Source organism: Mercenaria mercenaria, chromosome 16 (assembly GCF_021730395.1).
Source record: "Mercenaria mercenaria strain notata chromosome 16, MADL_Memer_1, whole genome shotgun sequence".
In the NCBI taxonomy this organism is placed as follows: Eukaryota; Metazoa; Mollusca; class Bivalvia; order Venerida; family Veneridae; genus Mercenaria; species Mercenaria mercenaria.
In genome coordinates this window covers 54,557,603-54,580,607 of record NC_069376.1, presented here as the reverse complement: position 1 = coordinate 54,580,607, position 23,005 = coordinate 54,557,603, and the positions used below count along the sequence as shown (strand labels likewise).

At 35.3% G+C, this 23,005-nt stretch overlaps 1 protein-coding gene across 1 annotated transcript in view; it reads right to left on the bottom strand.

Moving 5' to 3' along the window:
• LOC123541349 (uncharacterized) overlaps nucleotides 1-22,803 on the bottom strand; it is a 52,533-nt gene extending 29,730 nt beyond the window's left edge. The window contains exons 1-4 of the mRNA XM_053527119.1: nucleotides 22,685-22,803; nucleotides 12,375-12,516; nucleotides 10,656-10,812; nucleotides 7,598-8,449 (exon numbers count right to left, since the gene is read on the bottom strand). Of these exons, the coding sequence (XP_053383094.1) occupies nucleotides 7,598-8,449; nucleotides 10,656-10,812; nucleotides 12,375-12,464 (1,099 nt within the window). The 5' untranslated portion in view covers nucleotides 12,465-12,516; nucleotides 22,685-22,803. The remainder of the gene's footprint in view (nucleotides 1-7,597; nucleotides 8,450-10,655; nucleotides 10,813-12,374; nucleotides 12,517-22,684) is intronic.
• Between the last annotated feature and the right edge of the window lie 202 nt (nucleotides 22,804-23,005).

The following is a 23,005-nucleotide window of genomic DNA, read 5'->3' as shown; positions in this document are numbered from 1 at the left end:
AAAACCCTGCTCTCAGAACTGTTGAGCGGTTTAAAAATTACTTCACAAATCTCAATTAAACACTATTTCTGTAGTCATTGCACAGAACAGATGATGAAATGTCCTACTTAACTTTTTGTTCCAAAGATTTAACAAAACCTGGGGCAAAATCTGTTTTATAGAATTTCCAATAATTGAACAGTTGACATGGTTGAGAAGTAAGTACCAACGCTCAGACTTTTGCCAAAATCTTAACAACAAACGTAAAACAAGAGGACCATGATGGTCCTGAATCGCTCACCTATCCCCACATGACCTAGTGTTGAACTGAGTATGATGTCGTTATTTCTATTATTTGACACAGTGACCTAGATATCATCAAGATAAAAAATTCTGACCAATTTTCATGAAGATCCATTGAAAAATATGACCTCTAGGGAGGTCACAAGGTTTTCCTATTATCTGACCTAATGACCTAGTTTTTGAAGGCACGTGACCCACTTTTGAACTTTACCTAGATATCATCAAGGTGAACATTCTCACCAATTTTCCTGAAGATCTCATGAAAAATATGGCCTCTAGAGAGGTCACAAGGTTTTTCTATTTTTTGACCTACTGACCTAGTTTTTGACCGCACATGACCCAGTTACGAACTTGACCTAGATATCATCAAGGTGAACATTCTGACTAATTTTCATAAAGATCCCATGAAAAATATGGCCTCTAGAGAGGTCACAAAGTTTTTCTATTTTCAGACCTACTGACCTAGTTTTTGACCGCACGTGACCCAGTTTCAAACTTGACCTAGATATCATCAAGGAGAACATTCTGACCAATTTTCATGAAGATCTCTTGAGAAATATGGCCTCTAGCGAGGTCACAAGGTTTTTCTATTTTTAGACCTACTGACCTAGTTTTTGACCCCACGTGACACAGTTTCAAACTTGACCTAGATATTATCAAGGTGAACATTCTGACCAATTTTCATGAAAATCCGTTGAGAAAGATGGCCTCTAGAGAGGTCACAAGGTTTTTCTATTTTTAGACCTACTGACCTAGTTTTTGACCCCATGTGACCCAGTTTCAAACTTGACCCAGATATCATCAAGGTGAACATTCTGACCAATTTTCATGAAGATCTCATGAAAAATATGGCCTCTAGAGAGGTCACAAGGTTTTTCTATTTTTAGACCTACTGACCTAGTTTTTGACCGCATGTGACCCAGTTTCGAACTTGACCTAGATATCATCAAGATGAACATTCTGACCAACTTTCATAAAGATCCCATGAAAAATGTGACCTCTAGAGTGGTCACAAGCAAAAGTTTACGCACGCACGGACAGACAGACGGACGGACGGACGACGGACGCCACGCGATCACAAAAGCTCACCTTGTCACTTTGTGACAGGTGAGTTAAAAAGGCAGAAAGATGGCATAGAAGACATAATATTATATGATGGCGAAATATACAAAACATTATCAAGGTGGACCTTTATCTAATCCTTATAATATATCCTTTACTTGGAATACAGATGGAGTTTCAGTATTCAAGAGTTCCAATATATCAATATGGGCAGTTTATTTAATAATAAACGAGTTACCATACAAAGTTTGTAAGGAAAAACAAAATATGATGTTTTATGGATTATGGTTTGGAGAAAAGAAGCCAATCATCAATATGTTTTGTGAACCGTTGATGGAAAGTTTACAAACAATGGAAAATGAAGGAATTTAGGTAAACATGGAGGGGAAAACTTTAAATATTAAGGCTTTTCTTATTTGTGGTTCAGCAGATCTGCCAGCAAGAGCAATTACATTCAATATGGTTCAATTCAATGGGGAAAATAGCTGTTCCCGGTGCCTGCAAGAAGGCAGAACTTTCAAAATTGCTGAACGTTCACACACCCATATGTTTCCTTATCAAGAAAATGATCCAGTGGGTTCTGCTAGAAGCCATTTATCTTCAAAAGAACTTGCACAAAATGCAATTATAGAAGGTAACACAGTGAAGGTTATAAAGGGGCCAACTTTCTTTCTTGGTTTAAAAACGTATGATTTTGTATGTTCTACAGGTATTGACTACATGCACTGTGCATTACTTGGAATCACGAAAAAATTAATGACATTGTGGTTTTCAGTTTCATTCGCTAAAGAAATCTTTTCTCTTGTGCAGCACATTAGTTTTGTTAATAGTTGTCTCTCAAACATTAAACCGCCACACTGGATAACTAGAAGACCACGTTCCATTTTAGACCATCTAAAATACTGGAAGGCATCTGAATTGAGTTCATGGCTTTTCTTTACTCTTTGCCAATATTATGTACTATAATGGAACCTGTGTATTATTTTCACTATTGTGCATTTGTGCAAGGGATTTGGCTTCTATCTCAAGACAGAATTTTAGCTGCAGAACTTCAACATCGCAATGTGCTATTAATAAACTATTTTGTTAATATGATGCAACCATTGTATAGTGAATGCTATTGTACTCTAAATACACACAGCCTTTTACATTTGTCGCAATGTGCCCGTGACCTAGGTCCATTGTGGGTCTACAGTTGTTTTCCATTTGAATCTTTAAATGAGGACTTGATAAAACTCTTTCATGGCACACAAAATGTTGATGCCCAAATTTTGAGTGCAGTGAAATGTCACCAACTTTTACCACTTGAAAATTTATCAGATGACACAAACAACTTGCCTACTGTAAAGGAATTTATGACAAGGCACAAAATAAGTTTAGGTCTTAAACTGCACAACAATGTTTTCTGTATTGGAAAAAGCATTCAGTATACACTTCCTAAGGATTGAGAACAAAAATGAAAGAGTTTGTTGGAAGTAGGCTGCATGTTTTCACTTAATACTACATGAGAATGATGATTAGACATCTTTTACTTCATTCTCAAAAGTACACAAGTTACTGAAAGGAACTCATTCACAGTAATGTACACTGACAGTGATGGAAATATTCAGTTTGGTTTCATTGATATATTTGGGATTCCCAGCCCAGTCACTATGGAGAATGCTTGACGCATTGAGCATCAAACGGAAAGTAAGGAAAGCCACAGCCCATGCAGTAGGAAAAGCTGCCAAGAGAGCGTTCAGTTGGCTCTGGTTACGCCGAAATGATAAGGAATGGCAGCCATTGCAGACAAGCAGTGCCTGATCAACACTGCTGGCCCCACCATCAGGAGAGTGTATCGAGAGTAACAGGGCGAAACACTAGTTGACAGACGGTTCTCCACTGTTGAGTCTGGGACTAGCAGTTCTAGCACTGTTTCTACACTATCTGGTGTACATAATAAGTGCAAATGTCAGGAATTGTGTAAATGTTCAAATACAATTTTTGCCATTATTTCTTAAATTACAGGAAGATTCAGCATTCTCTCATACCCATAGGTAATCCAAACTTTCTGAAGTATTTAGGACTGACTGTCAGACATGTTCATGTATTGCAAAATCTGAAGTCATCCATGTATGATATAACAGATGTGCAAAGAATTATTAGTTTGTGTGTTGATGTTCAGTTACCTGATGCACATTATGTAAGCGAATTCCCAAACAATATTGAATGTGATTAATGATCATGCAGTAATCTATAGGCATTTCCCTGGACTGTATTATATTTTGAAATTGTACAGAGGACAGTTGTTGGTTCCATTGTAATATCATGCCTTGGTTTGTTTGTTTGTTTGGCTTTAACGCCGTTTTTTAGCAGTATTTCAGTCATGTCACGGCTGGAAGTTAACCTAACCAGTGTTCCTGGATTCTGTACCAGTACAAACCTGTTCTCTGCAAGTAACTGCCAACATCCCCACATGAATCAGAGGTGGAGGACTAATGATTGCAGACACAATGTCGTTTATCAAATAGTCACGGAGAACATATGCCCCGCCTGAGGATCAAACTCACGACCCCGCAATCCATAGACCAACGTTCTACCTACTGAGCTAAGCAGGCGAGTACCATGCCTTGGTTTCACCGAGTGGGCACCAAAAGCAATATATTCATGAATGGCCATGATTGGTGCAGCCACAAGTGAAATAAGTAGTTTTGGTTTTCATGAGTGAAATTATCATGATATTACACCAATACTAACTACCTTTAATTATAAAATCTTGATGTGGTGGTTTTTAGTCAAGAAGCAGTTGGCATACAGTTTTCAAACATGACTTGATTTTACAAATGGATGGGTTTGACCTCTATTCATTTTCATGTTAATAGGGTTTGCACCAGTTTTAGAGTGACTTAATTAAATATCTTTCTTTAAGAAAGGTTTGTTGCATAGTTTGACTAGCTTTTTCCGAATAACTGATTGCATACAAGAGGGCATTTGTGTTTTACATACAGCTCTTGTTCTGAAAATTTTAATGTATAACTTTGGTAAGTTTGTTTCAATAAAATGTCAAATATAGTGGGTAACATCACCAGAAAGCATAGCAAATATGATGTCATTTTGCACTGTCTTATGGTTTCCAGCATTCATTGAGCCCGGCTACCAGGTATATATTTTGATGTTAATGCAGGTAGAAAATTTTGATAATTTTCACTGAGTGGATTAGTGAGATTATCTGGATACAATCCAACCTTACATATGACAAATTGACAAACCACCGAAAAACATGAAGTATTGTAGATTTATAATCATAAGAAAAAAGTTATACATATATATATACGTGTGCCTTACAAGTTGTTTTTAGCTCACCGCTCAGGTTGAGCTTTGTGACCGCTCAATGTCTGTCGTCGTTGTTAGTCCTGCGTCATCTGTTGTGTTTTCACATCAACAAATAAACTATTCTTAAAAACCAATGTGCAAAATTACACCACACTTTACAGGAATGATCCTTTGTTGAAATTGAATTTGATGCAGAATTCTTGTTTCCATGGCAACCAAAAGGAAAATTTTTTAAAATCTTCTTGTCCAAAACCGCAAGGCGTAGAGCCTTGATATTTTGCATGTGACATCATCAAATGGTCCTAGTATGAAGATTGTTCAAATTGTGCCCTTAGGGTCAATTGAGGCCCAGCCTCGGGGGCCCAAAGTTTTACATAAACTGTTTTACATAAACTTGTATAGGAAAAAATTTTGAAAATCTTCTTGTCTAAAACGGTAAGACCTAGGCATTCGATATTTGATATGAAGCATTGTCTTATGCTCCTTTACAAGGATTGTTGAAATTATTACCGTGGGGTGAGAAGAAGCCCTGCCCCAGGGGGTCTCTAGTTTTACACATACCAAATATCAAAAGCCTATGCCTTGCAGTTTCAGGCAAGAAGATTTTTGAAGTTTTTTCCTATATAAGTATGTGTAAAACTACAGACCCCCAGGACAGGGCTTCTTTTCTAGTGAACTCCAGAACACAGCCAATTTTGAACCCAGGGGCATGATTTGAACAAACTTGGTAGAGGACCTATACACAGCAACCATAACTTTGCATGGAATGGAATTCTTTGAACAACTTTAGCTGAGGCCAACCATGAAACATCAAGACTAATTTTCATCATTTTCCATTTAACGGTTTCAGAGCAGATGTTGTCTGAAGAAAAGAGTGGATAGACAGAGGGATAGAAAACTGAGGGCTGTCTGACAGTCAGTGATCACAATAGTTCATCCCGAGCACTTCATGATCAGATAATCTAAAAACATGAGATTTGTATTCAGTGATAAAGGGCACTAAGCTTTCTTGACATTGTGTGATGCATAAAAAGCAAACGAAACAATTTGCTCCATGCATAAGGACTAATTTCAATAAACACTCATTTATGAGGCCTGTTCAAATAAACTTATAACAAAAGTACATTATATGTATCTTAGGTTTTTTCTAGTTCTGGCATATTTCACTGACTACTTAAAAGTAAAAGATAAATGGGTTTGATCCCTGGCTGTGTCATACCAAAGATGTTAAAAATGGTACTAATAGCTTTCTCACTTGGCGCTCATCATGAAGACGATTGTACTAGGACTGGTCAGCCCGGTGTCAGTATAATGTGACTGGGAGGAGTATCATGTACCCTATCTATGGCGTGACATTCCAGTGAGGCAGCCCATAAAGTTGGGCATTGTGCTCTCTCCTACAAGTAGACACCATCGTTCATATGACTTAACAAGAGTGGCAGAGTCACTGCCACAAAATATGCCTGTCATCAAACTTGGCCTAATTCAAGGGCCATAATCTAAGAGTGCCAGTGGCGATTTGGCTGGTTATCGAACTTGGCTGAGATATTATGCCCATAAACATTATCTGCATGTTTGGTGAAGATCGGATGAAAACTATTTGACTTAGACAGCGGCAGTTTTTCGAGTAATTCAAGGGCCATAATCCAAGAGCGCCTACGGTGATTTGGCTGGTTATTGAACTTGGCCGAAATATTAAGCCCACAAATATTGTCACCAAGATGGTGAAGATCGGATGAAAACTATTTGACTTAGAGGGCGGACAAGGCTAAATTTGCAGATTTTGAGTAATTCAAGAGCCATAACTCAAGAATGCCTGGGGCGAATTTGCTGATTATCGAATTTGGCCATGATATTATGCCAACAAATATTGTCACCAAGTTTGATAAAGATCGGATGAAAACTGTTAGACTTGCTTTTGGACGCCGACCGCCCGCCACAGTGGTCATATAATACGCCCAGCTCTTTCAGAGACGGGCGAATGAAAGTTGTTAAAAAGACATTAAACCCAAACACACACACTCATACTTAAAAGAAAAAGCAACTTTGAAAATGCAATACCCAAAAGTCCCCTTTTCAGTTTAGATTCAAATCTACAAGCCAAGGATACATGTTTATTTTCTGTGAAAGGTTTTAAGCTGTAACAGTTCAAACTGTCCTGAAATACAGGCTTTCTCAAAATGATGTAAAGGAATTGCCAGATTTATGATAATTTTTACATTTTATGAAATTTTGAAGTTAACAATAATTGAAAGAAATTATTGTAATGCTCGACATAATATTTATTTCGTTATGTGTTTATATCCTAGACCCTAAAACGTATTTTAACTGTTTTATTTCAGAGCAAATATTTAATATATTTTCACAAAATGTGATCTTCAGTGCAAAGCAGATTTTTCTATGATTTGACAGATTTTTCTATGATTTAACCAATAGTTCTAATTTCTTACCAATAATGACCCCATACTGAACTTGTTTGAGATTTTACTGGCATAAAGATACAGACCAGAATGGGCTAAACACTAAGTGTTACTGTCATTGTAGGAAGATGTTATATTTATTGTCAGACACAGGGTGATCAGAATACCCCATCTATAAATGGAAGCTGAACTGGAAATTTGGATGTGAATGCTTAATCTTGTAGGTATGGTAAATATACCTGCTAAAATGCTATTATTTTATGTATCATGAAGGTGAAGTCTTTAAGGACTTTTTCAATGTTTTAGCTATGCAGTATAAAACATCTGCCAAGTCCAGAGACCTTAAGCTGGAAAATCAACAAAAACAATAAATGACTGAAGTGTTTTAAGGATTTCATCTTTATCATGTTTATCAAATCAGTATTATTTAACCTGCTAGATACTTCTGATATGTTTATCAGAATTTCATAAATGTTCTTGTTATTAGCCATTCTATGTTTTAATTACCAAACTTTACTCACTTTTCTTCTCGGAAAAAAGACATTCTTCTGGTTTTGTCACAGTTTCTTTTATTCCCTTCTCTTTGCCTGACTGGATTTCACATATTGACTGCTCCATTTTTTCATATTTTGTCTCCGCGAGGTCTAAACTACAACTACTTGTTTCTTCCTCTTGATCATACATGTCAACAGAGGTCTCAATTTTTACAATGACTTCTGAAAATTGATTTTCCATATTAAATGACTCTTGTGAAGGTGAATACATTCCTACTGATGATGGGTATGGAATAGTTTTAGTTGCATCACCTGTTTGCACTTTGTTTGTTGGAGATGAGTTTGTATCACCTGAAATTGGGTCAGTACTGGCTCCCTTACTTAGATGAGCAGGAAACCTTGTATCACTATCTACTGCAGTTTCTTCTTGTAACTGTTTATCACTTTCATCCAACGGTTCTATTTTGATGGACACATTACCATCTTCTTCTCCAAGACTAGAAGAATTATTTGAAGCATTAATATAATCTACAGCAAGGTCCTCACTTTGCACAGTACTACCTCCTTTATGTTGCTCTTGACGAGAACCTGTCTTGTTTTTCTGTTCACCTTTACCTTTATATGGTTCATGTCTATGTTTTCCTGAGATTCTAATCTTTCCGGGTGAGTTCTGTTGTCCATGATGTGACAATTCTTGCTGTTTTAGTTGAACAACACCTTGCCCGAAACTTGAAACTTGGCATAATGTAACAGGGTGTGGACTTGATGTCTGTGCTGATGTGTAATCCAATTCAAGCATAGGAGAACTAACATAAGAATCTGCTGATTCACTGCTTCGGTTTGGGCCTTGGTCTTTGCTTGACATCTGTCTGTATTTTCCTGCAACATGACAGAAATCTTGATTAAAATAATGTCATTTCTTGTAAATGCCAACAAGAGTGACAGACTGTCACAAAATACACCCATCATCGAACTTGGCCTAATTCAAGGGCTATAACCCAAGAGTGCCTGGAGCAATTTGGCTGGTTATCGAACCTGGCCGAGATATTACGCCCACAAACATTGTCAGCAAGTTTGGTGAAGATCTGATGAAAACTGACTTAGAGAGCGGACAAGGCTAAATTTGCAGATTTCGCGTAATTCAAGGGCCAGAATCCAAGACTGCCTGGAAAGATTCGGCTGGTTATCGAACTTGGCTAAAATATTATGCCTTTAAACATTACCTGCAAGTTTGTGGAAGATCGGATGAAAACTGTTTGACTCAGAGAGCGGACAAGGCTAAATTCGCAGTTTTTTAAGTAATTCAAGGGCCATAATCCAAGAGTGCTTGGGGCAATTTTGCTGGTTATCAAACTTGGTTGAGATATTATATTCACAAACATTGTCACCAAGTCTGGTGAAGATCGGATGAAAACTGTTTGACTTAAGAGGGCAGACAAGGCTAAATGTGTAGATTTTGAGTAACTCAAGGGCCATAACCCAAGAGTACCTGGGGCGGTTTTGCTGGTTATCGAACTTGGCCAAGATATTATGCACACAAACATTGTCACCAAGTTTGGTGAAGATCAGATGAAAATTGTTTGACTTAGAGAGAGGACATGCTTTTGGATGCTAACCGCCCGTCCGCCCAAACACCATGGGTGTTTACATAATACACCCTGCTCTTTCAGAGACAGGCATATAAAAATGCCTTGTTTACCACTACAGTAATCATTGTTGTATAAATTTAGGCAATGGATTTGCTTGAAAATTTAAACACCACCTTTGCTCCAACACACTGTCAATTCTCTGCAACTTTCCTGTATATTGTTTCAACGATCAAACTACATAACTCTAATTTTGCTTGTCCCATCAAGTTTGAAAGAACGAAGTTTTAGTGTTTCTCAAATCATTCAAGAGAGGTTTACTAGTACGGTCTTTTTTAGCCCTGGCAACCCTGTAGCAAGATTTTAACATATTTAAATACAAATACCCTAGTGTGAATGCAGTGCACTTTGAGAAAAGAGGAATTATTTGCTGTCCATATGTATCTCTATGTACCACAATGACTCCTATGACTGTGAGGATCCCAAATTTGACTTAAAGAACCCTTTCAAACACAAACTCCTTTAGAGGAGGACTTTTGTTTGTTTTTTTGTTTTGGGTTTAACGCCGTTTTCAACAGTATTTCAGTCATGTAACGGTGGGCAGTTAACCTAACCAGTGTTCCTGGATTCTGTACCAGTACAAACTTGTTCTCCGCAAGTAACTGCCAACTTCAACACATGAATTATCAAAGGTGAAGGACGAATGATTTCAGACACAATGTCTTTTATCAAATCGTCACGGAGAACATATGCCCCGCCCGGGGATCAAACTCGCGACCCTGCGATCCGTAGACCAACGCTCTCCCTACTGAGCTAAGCGAGCGGGCTTAGAGGAGGACTAGCTCCTGCTGTCTGTAAAACATTTCTAAGCTTTAACTAAAAACCTTCAGAGAAAAATTTTTCATCATTTCCTTAACATTAAGTTTTATGTAAAACACTGATCCCTGCGACAGTCAAAACTTAAACCCGATCACACTCCATGAGTAATATTTTAGTGGAACATGAGCCAGTGCCAACTACTAAATATCTTGCACTGTCACAGGACAAATTTCCACATGAATTATGATATTCATGTGTCAGTGAATGACTGACACTTCATATCCAAAACCTTCAGTTAAGGTGAGCACATAATACAGAATAGTGGAACAGTCTGATACATACTTTAACAAGCAGAAAATATTTATGGCTTGATGGAAACTCCAATACAAGACTTCTCACACTTAAGGTGGACATGCTACCAGAGTGCTATAACAGCAGTCTAGCTAGGCAGTGTTAAGTACACACTTATACTCTATTGGACAATGCTATGTGAACTGGAACAAGTATGTCACAATGCAATGTTCATAATAGTCTCATTCATTGGTGTAAATAACAGTCCATCATCAAAATTAAAGTACATAAAAGACTCTTAGCATGCTCTCAAAGTCTGGGTACAAAATCATTTTACATCTTTATGACACATAAAGGTAAATCAAAACTAAAACAGGAGAATTTTTTACTTTTTAAACAGAATCCTAAGAAACTGGATTTCATATCTGCACTATCTTCCAGAAAATCCTTGCCCAATTCCGAGCCAAGATGGCTAATCGTTCCATCTTCTAAACACGTAGCAACAACAAGAGATTCTTCTTGTGTTTCCCTGGCCAGCTGATCAACCTAAAATTGTAAGTGTATGTATAAATAAATGTATAAAATTCCCAACAAACACACAATAAATTCTGCTACACTTTCATGTCCTTCACCTACAACTCTGTAACATTCCATATGCATGAAAATTCTCTCTTGCTCAATCTGACAGACTGATATTTACATGTAACTCCTAACTTTCATTTTGTTGTAAAACAATTACCAAAATGGCAATAATGCTGTTCTAGGTGTTTAAAGTACTAGTGCCAACCTGCTCTCCTCAGCTTACTGATAATTCCTAACAAATTATTGAACAATAATGGTCTTACATGCCTGCCTGTGTAAGATAGGGTTTTCACTACATGTACCAGATTATCCATGCTACCTAAGGGTTGGAAAAGCTGTTGTCATTCCCAAGAAGAATTGTAAGATCATTTTTTTTCCTAAGATTACACTGCACTGAGAAATTTGAGATCATGGATCTGGCAACCTCTGGATTGAAAGTCTTGTTTTCCCCTTTTCGGTTTACAGGACGAGTTCAATACAGTGATACCAGTGTCACCAAAGACCATGTGACACGTACATGGAGTATTTTTGACCAAATAAAAATGACCACTTGCAACTACCTCTCCAATAAGGAAGTTATTTTTGAAAAAAAAAATCTTACAGAAGTGATTTACTGGTTGGGAACCTGAGTAGCCGGACAAATTTTCATATTTCGGCTCCATTATTTCCTAAAAAAAATATTTGACATAAATGAAGCCCAGACTGCACAAACTTCAGCTCCTTCTGCATCCGATGTTGTAATCAGCATCGCTTTGTGACGTAAGATATGGGTTCCATGGGGCCTCAAACAGGGTCACAAAAAGAAGTTATTTTTCCCTAGAGGTAAACCAGTAGCCGAACAAATATTTTGACAATGTTTTGCTGTTATTTTAATATCAAAATAAGTAATTAAACAATTTTTACACATTTCTTTATCATAAATCTCTCCAAAAATGCACATGAAAGATAACCTGACTTTCAATAGCAGCTACAAAGGCATAGAGAGGCTAACTATAAAAAATTTTTCGTCTAACACGAATTCTTCATAATTCCAACAGATATAGAATAAAATTAGTGCAAAAATCAACAGCCCTGCATTTTATTTAACTATTACCGTGGAATTAAAAGTAGCACAAGTTATCAGCAGACAATCAATAACGTAGTTTATTTCCCTCAACAAGTGTAATCTACTGCGCATGCGCAATGCTATCTTCATGCCCCATTAAGACAGAAAGTTGTTTTGTAAACACAGGTGAGGTATCAAAATGATCCAGATGAAAAATTACGCGAATAACGCCGACATAAAGCTGTTATTACATGTGTCTGGAAACTGGTCCTGTCCGGATACTCGTTCACAACCAGTATGGGTAAAACAATAAATATTACAGAATATGATCTGTAGTAGATATATAGGCTAATCATGGCAAGAAATTTGTTCAAAAATAACTTGTACAAGTACCTCTTCTGACTGTGATATGAAGTGTTACTATTAATAAAATATTATATAAAGTGACATAACACATGTATATCACTGAACTTTTACTAACCAAGTGCTGTATCTGGCTCTTCAGAACTGCTTTCAGTATAGTGGTGAATCCAGGCATTTGTCTGACCTCCTCCAAACCAGTTATTGCCATGGTGATACTCCTTTAAGTCTTTAGCCTTACATCAAGCTTCTCCTGTCAACATCTAAAACAGAAATTCTGCTGAAGGTGATATAGCAGCTACAGGGCTTGACATTCACTTTTTTTTCACCTGTCCCATCACACAAGTACTCTCTGAAAGTAACTGTCCTAACCAGATACTAACTTGTCGTGACCTCTCTCAACACAAATTTGTTAGATGTGCTACTGCTTAAGCTAAGCTTAGATTTTAGAAAGAAGTCACTTCTCCCTTAAGTTAGCTAAAATTAGGGAGAAGCTGTGAGGTTTTAGAAAGAAACGGAAAGATTTTAGGGAGAAATGGGAAGATTTTAGCATCAACAAATTGCAAGTTGAAAAAGGAACTAAATGCTCTTGTTAAAGTCTATTAATTTAAAGTAAGTAACAAATTCACTGAAAATGAAGATGAATCTGTTTTCTTTATATATATCTTTGTGAATCTAATGTGATTAGATTGTTATTCAAAGTATTTTCTTCAGTCTTGCCTAATCATTGGCAAAACCCAAGAAAACCCTTTTATTATAAATACAATCTACAGTAAAGGACATTTCATACTCCGAAAATAAAAGAAATCAAGCTCCAAGTGCTAAGTGCACAAACAGTTAAATCACAAAAACCCATAACAGCATTTAACAGTACACTCCTTTTTAATATAAAATATGTATTGCACTTGTCCTGAATTAAATACATGTCAACGGCAGTGACATCATATAGGATAAAATGTTCTTTGATCCCACTTGTGTTGGCATGCATTAGAAGAAACAGACATGTCAAACAGGTTAAACCCAGTTTCTGATGTAGGTGCTTGAATTTCAGTTAAGTTATTTTGTCACAGAAAGTGTTAGTAATATGTTTCTAAAGTCTCGGTTTGGTAATGTTTTACAGTGTTTCAGCATGCCCAGTCAGGCAGAATCCTGCGTTTTTCAAGCAGAAAACACGATGTGCACGCAAATTTTTCGATGGCCGTGCGTGCAGGTACGCATATTTGTTGTGGCCGGCAAATAAACGAATTCGGCTCAAAAATTGGTGGTCGCTAACCTGAAACCTGGGAAACGCTTGCTTTTGAACAGAAAACCAATAAGCTTCCAGCGGCAAACATCTGCGCGATCTAGATTACTCCAAATACGTCACTAACAAATGCAGACGAGCATAAAAACTTCATTCTGGCGGAATATTAAATGACCTCAGTGCTGAAGGCGGTTTTTCACTACAATAGTGCTATACAGCAAAGTTCGTGCAGGCGTACCTGATTTGATAATGTGCTAAACAGAAGGCCATCAGTACTACTGTAAGCAAATACAAGCAGAGATAAATTTATCAATGATCATTCAAAAGTGTGAGCATTTAGCCTTAGAATTGTATGGTTAAAATACTGTTCTTTATGCTAGCAGCATTAGTTAACAGGCTAGCTTATAAATAGTTGACTGTGTACGAATAATTACTTAAACAATCTAATATCTGCTTAGTTCTACCAGTACAATGTTTCTGTTTGAAAATCAGGTACCCAATTATTTAGCCTGTACCCATTTTCCAAAAGAGTGGAGGTACCCTGTTTTAAATCTGTGGGCAGGCTGTGTTTTTAAATACAAGTAAATAAAGTGTTGATTTCAGTGAAATAGCTTGTGATAAGTATTTTTAAAAGTAAAAAGTTAAGACTAAAATAATGTAATTAACCTATGCTTAGTTCACAACTATATGTTTACAATAAGTCAAAGACATATAAATCTCCCGAGAATTTTACAGTATTCATGTAAGACGGAGCTTGATTTGCCTTAGTATTTCAGGTAAGTTTATGGCATCTAGGACAAAGTGTGGTCAACTTTAAATTGGTTCATCATAGTCTTTGAGAAAGTTTATGAACATTAATGTCTGACTAACTTGTATCATAGAACCACATTCAACAATAACTGATTTACCTCAAGTGCCAACAGTAGGAGGCTAATGAACCCCTAATAAGCAATGGTTTATATTTTGAGTACAGGTTTGACTTATGGGTTGTCGCTGTCCTCAAGTTAGTGTCACAGTAAAGCTCAGAATCATTTAGAGCAATCCAATACAGTTATGCCCTGGAACATATAGCTAACCAATTGATAGCTGCCTCATTGACTAATTTTCCTATTCAATTTACATATAGGGCCAAATGACCAACTTCGTTTAAAATGCTTCTTAAATGAGTTATGAATTTGCACATGATATTATAAAAAGACAAGTAGCTTCACACCATTTTTCAACCACAATAGGTTGAGCCAGCTTCGCAGTGAAAACGCATGCGCACCTGAATTACCCTTAAAACTATCCAGCAATTCGTCATTCATGCCAGCCGACAATCACCTGTTGTTTGGGACAAAATATTACTTATTTTTTCAAAAAATCAGATGAGCTAAAAATGGCAGACGAGCATGAAAAACTTCATTCTGGGCGGAAATATTAAATTGACCTCAGTGCCATGTGAAAGGCCGGGTTTTCACTACAAAATAGGCATCATACAGCAAGTTCGTGCAGGCGTACTGTTGATAATGTGCAGAACAGAATGGTCATCGAGTACTACTGTAAGCAAATACATAAGCCAGAGAAAAATCTTATCAATATCATATCAAAAGCTGCTGAAGCATTTAGGCCTTAGACATTCGTAATAGTTAAATACTGTTCTTTATGCCTTAGCAGCATATAGTTAACAGGCTAGGCCTATATAAATACAGTATGACTGTGTTTACTGAATAAATACTGTAAACATTATCTAATATCTGTTGCTTTTAGTTTTCATACCAGTACATATGTTCATGTTTGGGAAAATTCAGTGTACCCAGATTTTTTAAGCCTGTACCCACTTTTTCCAAAAGTAGTGGGTACAGGTACCCACTTTTTAAAAATCCTGTGGGCATGCTGGTGTTTTTAAAAATACAAGTAAATAAAATGTTGATTTAGTGAAATTATGTGAGGTAAGATACTTTTTGAAAAGTCAAAACAGTATAAGTTTAAATTAATGTAATATAAATCCCTACTGCTTAGTTCAACAACAATCCGTTTACAAAATAGTGTCAAAGACTATATAATCTCCCGAGAATTTTACATGTATCTACATGTAAGTAGACAGAGCTTGAATTATGCCATAGTAATTTCGAGTAAAGTTTTATGGCATCTAGGACAGAAGTCGGGTCACTTCTAATAAGTTGGTTTCACTCATTTAGTCATTTGAGGAAAGTGATAATGACCATTTAATTTTCTCGAGATAACTTGTATCATCAGACAACCACCATTCAACAATTACCTGTAGTTTTAAGCCTCCAATGTGCCAAACCAGTAGGTAGGCTAATTGGACCCCTAATTACTCTGTTTTACTTTTAGGACAGCGTTATGAACTATGGGTTGTCGCTGTCCTCCACAGCTTAGTGTCAACTAGAAAGTCTCAGAATCATTCATAAGCAATCCATATCACAGTTACCTTGCACCTGGACATATAGCTAAGCCGCCATTTTGACTAGCTGCCGTCATTTGACGTAATTTCTCCTATTCAAATTTTTACATATAGTCGCCAAATGACCCAGAACTTTCGTTTTAAATGCTTCTTTAAAATATTATGAATTTGCCAATGATAATTAAAAAATGACAAGGTAGCTCTCACACCATTTTTTCAACCAACAGAAGTGGATTGAGCCCAGCTTCGCAGTGAAAACGCATGCGCACACCTGGAATTACGCTCTTTAAAACTATCCTAGCAGATTTTGTCATTTCATTGCCAGGCCAGATTGAATCACCTGTTGTTTGGTGACAATAAAATTTATGTAACTTGTAAGGCAGTGGCTAGAGAACCGGAATCAGTTTCCTAGACAGCAAACTTATTTGTCTGGAACCAGTTCTCCAACCGAAGTACCATGCATAGGCTAGGGAATCGGAATTTTATTTCTATGCATAAAGCTTCCGAAATTCACCTTGTTTCCTTTGGTAAGTATTTTGCATATCATTATCTTGATTAATTTGCCCTTGCTTTTATCTGTGTTTACTGTCTCGAAAAGTGTACTTGCCGCATACTGTGTCCGCCATATTGGAATAATATAAATATGTATGATATATAATATATAGTATGAATGAATGTGTGAAAACTACTTTGCTGTTTTTAAATGTTATCTGCTTTATAAACATGTACTACGTTTAGATTATTTAAATGTAAAATTGTATTGTTTCGTATATGCCTCATAAGATGCTTACGGATGTGTACAAAATAATTTAATTGCCATTAAAGCTTCCAGTGGATTCTTTGATCAGTTTATAATACCCTGGCATTTCACATGCATCAGTTTTTATATTGGACTAAAGTTTGCAAGTGATTATCAAATTGAAAAAAAAATGTGAACAATACTAATTAACAGAAATTACTTAATTTGTTTGAATTATTTCTTTTATTTATTGCACCTTTTAAGTTTAAATTTCAAGTTTATTTTGGCTTAACTGCTCCGATGCCGATAACAATTTCCACATTCGTACATACTAGTTTTCATTCCAATATGGCGGACAGTGTGCGGCGAGTACACTTTTGGAGACACTAACACAGATAAACGCATAGGCATGGCTTCTTGAAATGGTAAAATTGATTAAGATAATAACATGCATGATACTTATCAAAAGATACAAAGTGAATTTTGGCAGCTTTATGCATAAAAATAAAATTCTGGTTCCCTAGCCTATGCATGGTACTTTGGCTAGAGAACCGGTTCCGGACGAATAAGTTCGCTGTCCTGGGAACTGATCCGGTTCTCTAGCCACTGCCTAAATGTAAAGAATTTCAAATAGAAAAAAATAACAGTCAAATTATAGCAGAAAGTCAACACAGCAGCTTTATTCAACCACAGATTACCTGTGCAGGGATCACTTTTGGCAGATACCCTTATGAGATTAATTCTCATTTGCCTTGAATCAATGAGATTTTGACAAAATGAATGGGATTTTTTCTTTTTATAATGAGATTTTACATCGGCGAACAGCCTTTATTACACTGAAAAGCAAACATCTGTTTATTTGTAAGAACAATTTATCTTTGTAAATAAACAAAACAGTTTCTTTCAGAGACACTTTTAACATAACTCAAAATTGTAGCCGAGTGCAGGGTCCATATGCATTTTTCCTTTCAGTAAGGAGTTAACGTTGAGCTTTCACTTCAAAGCTGCTCTGTCCATGTGGAAGTTCAGTTATATTTTAATCTTTCTGGATCTGATACACTTCCATTAGGCCAGAACAGCTTTGAAGTCAAACTCATAATGACCCTACCCTCCCCCTCAATTACAAACATTTCGTTTGAAATTTCAGGCGCTCAACGTTATTTTTATGAAGGGACTCTACCAGGGGTTTCTCCACCTTGTTGTTATTCTCATCGCTACTAGTCCGCACAAATGGATGCAAAGTTTGGCCTTCCAAACGTTTAAATTTCTCCTTTGTTGGCATTTTGACACTTCCGCGAAAACGGGTGATTTTTGCCTGGTAGTCATTATCACCCGATGCTCTATGGAAATAAAAGCGAAATTCAAGCACCTAATAAACATCATACGATCAGCAAGTAATGGCAAGCCCACATTGCAGCAAAAAGTCGCAATTTCGGCAAAATATCCGCGGCCGCACAGGTGCGATTTTTAATCACATCTGTGCAAATTTTATGCGATTTTCGCAAAAAAAAACAAACACACACACAAGAAAATCGCAGCCAAAAGTGTCCCCTGCCTGTGATCCTGATAAGGTAGGCGAGTATATAAGATTCTTTCACTGGTTGTAGGTGCAGATGAGAATTTCCAGCTTCGAGGGTAATTAACCTTTTAGGCGGTAACGAGGCTCTGCCTCTATTCCCATCTGAAGCTACAGCCAGTGGTAGAATCTTTTTCTTGCATACCAAATTCAAGAAATAAATAAAATCAACTGAACAGCACTCTTTTTATAACTTTTTCTTATAGCAGCATAAAGTGCGGGAAAGCAATGTCTGTAAACATGAAAGACGTCATGAATGACGTTTCAAAGACAAATAACAATGTTTACTTCCAGTTTTATTTTATCAGTTGCAGCCCAAGGTTATGAATTTTAATAAAAATAAAAAACATTTTTTGAATCAAGAAATATATGTAGTTGGTAATACGTCATTTACAACACGAGTTATCTTACACCTCGGAGCGGTATGACTGAATAGCGAAATCTAGTAGATTTCGCGAAATCTAATCAAATTAGCGAAATCTAGACATAAAATTTAAACTAATGAATATTTTTAAAAATCGTTTAAAGCTTTTATTAAAGATATAAATTTACGTGTGTATGCCAATTTTCAAGAAAAAATATTTATATTTAAGGTGTTTTTGAAGCGAAAAACGTATACGGGTCTAGATTTCGCCCGATTCTACATGCGCGGAAATCCCAAGTGTCAGGCAAAATCAAGATATAAAATCTAAAGTGATAAATTTTCTTTCTAAATCTTTTTAGGTTTTTATTAAGAATATATTTATAAGTTTGCATGTCAATTTTCAAGAAAAAATATTTATATATAAGGTGGTTTGAAACGAAAAACGTATACGGGTGATGATTTCGCCAGAGTTTATATGGGCAGACATTACAAGTGACAAGTAAAATCAAGACATAAAATTTAAAGTAAAAAAAAATCCTTTAAAGCTTTATTCAGAATATATTTCTACGTGTGCATGTCAATTTTCAAGAAAAAGTATTTATATAAAGTTTGTTTTTAAAACGAAAACGTATACGGATGTTGATTTCGCCAGATTTTATATGCGAAGAAATCTCAAATGACAGGCAAAATCAAGACATAAAATCTAAAGTGATGAATACTTTTTAAAATCCTTTTAAGCTTTTATTAAGAATATATTTCTACGTGTGCATGTCAATTTTCAAGAATTTTTATTAATTAGAAACGAAAAATATATACGGATGTTGATTTTGACAGATGGTCAGTGACATGCAAAATCAAGTCATAAAATTTAAAGTAGTGAATAATTTTTAAAATCCTATTAAGCTTTTATCAGGAATAAAAATATACATTTGCATGTCAATTTTCAAGAAAAAATATTTATATTTAAGGTGGTGTTGAAGCGAAAAACGTATACGGGTGTTGATTTCGCCAGATTTTATATGCGAAGAAATCTCAAGTGACAGGCAAAATCAAGACATAAAATCTAAAGTGATGAATACTTTTTAAAATCCTTTTAAGATTAAGAATACATTTCTACGTGTGCATGTCAGTTTTCAAGAAAAAATATTATATTTAGCAAGGTTCTGAAAAGAATATCCTATGCGAGTGTTGATTCGTGCTATTCTGCGCGAAAGAAAAAAAATCAACTCGAAAAATTAAAAGTTTGTATTATTTATTAAAATCGTGTTGAGCCGTTATTGAGAATATAATTATGTTTGCACATGTCATATTTATCAATCATCATCTAAATTTTTTAATACCTGAAAGAGATTGTATTCAACAATGATTGGGGAAAGAATGCATATATGAATGACATTAAGAAAATGGGCCATATCCTAAACATTTAACTTCAATTTAATTCTTAGAAAGACGTTTTCATATGGAAAATGTGTTAATGAAAAATAAATTGCAAATCTAAATAATTACTGTTTGTTACATAATAAACTAATAATTGTCGGATGATATAAATCGGCACAATTTTGACCGAATGATTACCTGCTGCATTTCGCACCTCTTTAAACGTGTGAGAAAACCACCTTTAATTAAATTATCGTTTACCCCCGCTTAACTAATTGGATTTAATTTAATTTGATTAACTAATCAACTGTATATGCGACCAGTGTGACGACCGTTGTATCTTCTGTGAGGTAAGATTAGAAATATTTAACTTACAGAAATCAAATTTTTGTAGAAAATTATAGTCTCTGTATATCAACGGATTGCAGTTCCGTGAAAATTGTTGGAACGAGCGTAAAACACAATCGCATTATTTAGATACATCTGGGATTATTTTCGTCATGTTGAAATCTTAATTTCAAATCCAAGTGATGTTTAAATATTAGTGTACTGATTATACACTCATAGACTTTTAAAATCGGTCAGGACTATAACTGCGATATTTTTAATAATATTTAAATTACACGCCTGAAATTTCATTCCTTAAAATTTAAAGAGTTTAAATTTTATGACCTGTCACTTGAGATTTCCGCGCATATAGAATCGGGCGAAATCTAGGCCCGTATAATTGTGTTTTTCGCTTCAAAACCACCCGAAATATAAATATTTTTTCTTGAAAATTGACATGCTAACGTATATTTATATTCCTGATAAAAGCTTTGTGTATTGTGTTGTATATTGCCACCGCGTGCATTGCATGTAACACTGTCCCACTGCAACACGGTCCAATTATTATCACACCTTCCTTATTTGATTAAATTACCAGATTATTATGAAAATAAGTAGCAACTTTAAAACCCAATTTAGATTTAATATTGGAATAATGCATCAAGATACACCCGTATACGTTATACAAAACAATACTATTTTTCGACATGTAAATGTGGAATTATATAATAAATAATACAAACTTATAATTAACGATTTGATTTTGCTTCCGCGCAGAATAGGATGAAAGGAACACTCTTATAGGATTTTCTTTTCAAAACCATGCTAAATATTAATATTTTTTCTTTAAATTTGACTTGGACAGGTAGAAATATAGAATCAGGCAAATTCATAGGCTTTCTTTTCAAAGCCACACTAATTATCATTATTTCTTGAAACTTAAAATGGACACGTAGAAATATATTCTTAATAAAAGCTCACAAGGATTTTTTTTTAGAAACTCTCATTCCTTAAAATTTTAAGATTTGATTTTGCCTCTCAGTTGAGATTTCAGCGCATATAAAATCGGGCGAAATCAACATCAGTATATGTTATTAATCATACTAAATATAAATATTTTTTCCTGAAAATAGACATGCACACGTAGAAATTTATTCTGAATAAAACCTTTAAATGATTTTCAAAAAATATCCATCACTTTCAATTTTATGTCTTGATTTTACCTGCCACTTGAAATTTCTGCCCATATAAACTCTGGCGAAATCATCACACGTATACGTTTTTCGTTTCAAAACCACCTTACATATAAATATTTTTTCTTGAAAAATGACATGCAAACTTATAAATATATTCTTAATAAAAACCTAAAAAGATTTAGAAAGAAAATTCATCACTTTAGATTTTATATCTTGATTTTGCCCGACACTTGAGATTTCCGCACATGTAGAATCGGGCGAAATCTAGACCCGTATACGTTTTCGCTTCAAAAAACGCTAAATACAAATATTTTTTCTTGAAAATTGACATGCACACGTAAATTTATATTTTTAATAAAAGGTTAAAATGATTTTTAAAAATATTCATTAGTTTAAATTTTATGTCTAGATTTTGCTTGCCACTTGAAATTTCTGCCCATATAAACTCTGGCGAAATCATCACCCGTATACGTTTTTCGTTTCAAAACCACCTTATATATAAATATTTTTTTCTTGAAAATTGACATGCAAACTTATAAATATATTTTTAATGAAAACCTAAAAAGATTTAGAAAGAAAATTCATCATTTTAGATTTTATATCTTGATTTTGCCTGACACTTGAGATTTCCGCGCATGTAGAATCGGGCGAAATCTAGACCCGTATACGTTTTTCGCTTCAAACCCACCCTAAATATAAACATTTTTTCTTGAAAATTGGCATGCAAACGTAGATTTACACTTTTAACAAAAGCTTAAAAGGATTTTTAAAAATATTCATTAGTTTACATTTTATGTCTAGATTTCGCTAAGTTGATTAGATTTCGCGAAATCTACTAGATTTCGCTATTCAGTCATACCCCCTCGGAGGGGTGAGATGGATTTTTCCAGCACTAGTAAAAAATTGGAAATCTCTGTCTGGTCTGCAAGAAAGGCTTTCCTGTTTTATCAACACAAAAACTGTTTTATCTATTATAAGCCCAAATACAATGTTTCAAGCGCCTGTGCCCTACAGCAACAACCGAACATACTGGTACGAGCAGACTTGGGACGAGTCAACTGTTGAAATAATTTGTTCAACAAATATGAAAGCATTTTAGCCTTTTGACGATTACATCCACAGCTGATGCGACGGTACAATTTATCAAATTACTTGACAATGTCAAAAATACGAAAATTATGGTAACATTTTTGCAGACCTACCAAAAATTTCTTTTGTTTTGCAGCAGTAGTTCTACCTAGGGGAGATTACTGAAACAAATGTGCTTATATAAACGCCGTATGACACAAGCCGTCCCTGAAGGAATGCGGTTCAATATTACATTACTAAACTCAGGTATTTAGAAATTGTAAGATATTATTTTCACAAAAAAATACTTTCTTATATTTTAACAATACTGAACCAGACTATCAATCATGCCAATGGTTTTTTTTCTAACTAAGAATATGATACAAAATTTCGAAAATAGAAAAAAAAACAGTCAAATTACTAAGTTTTGCACTTTTTTATTCATGTTTATATAT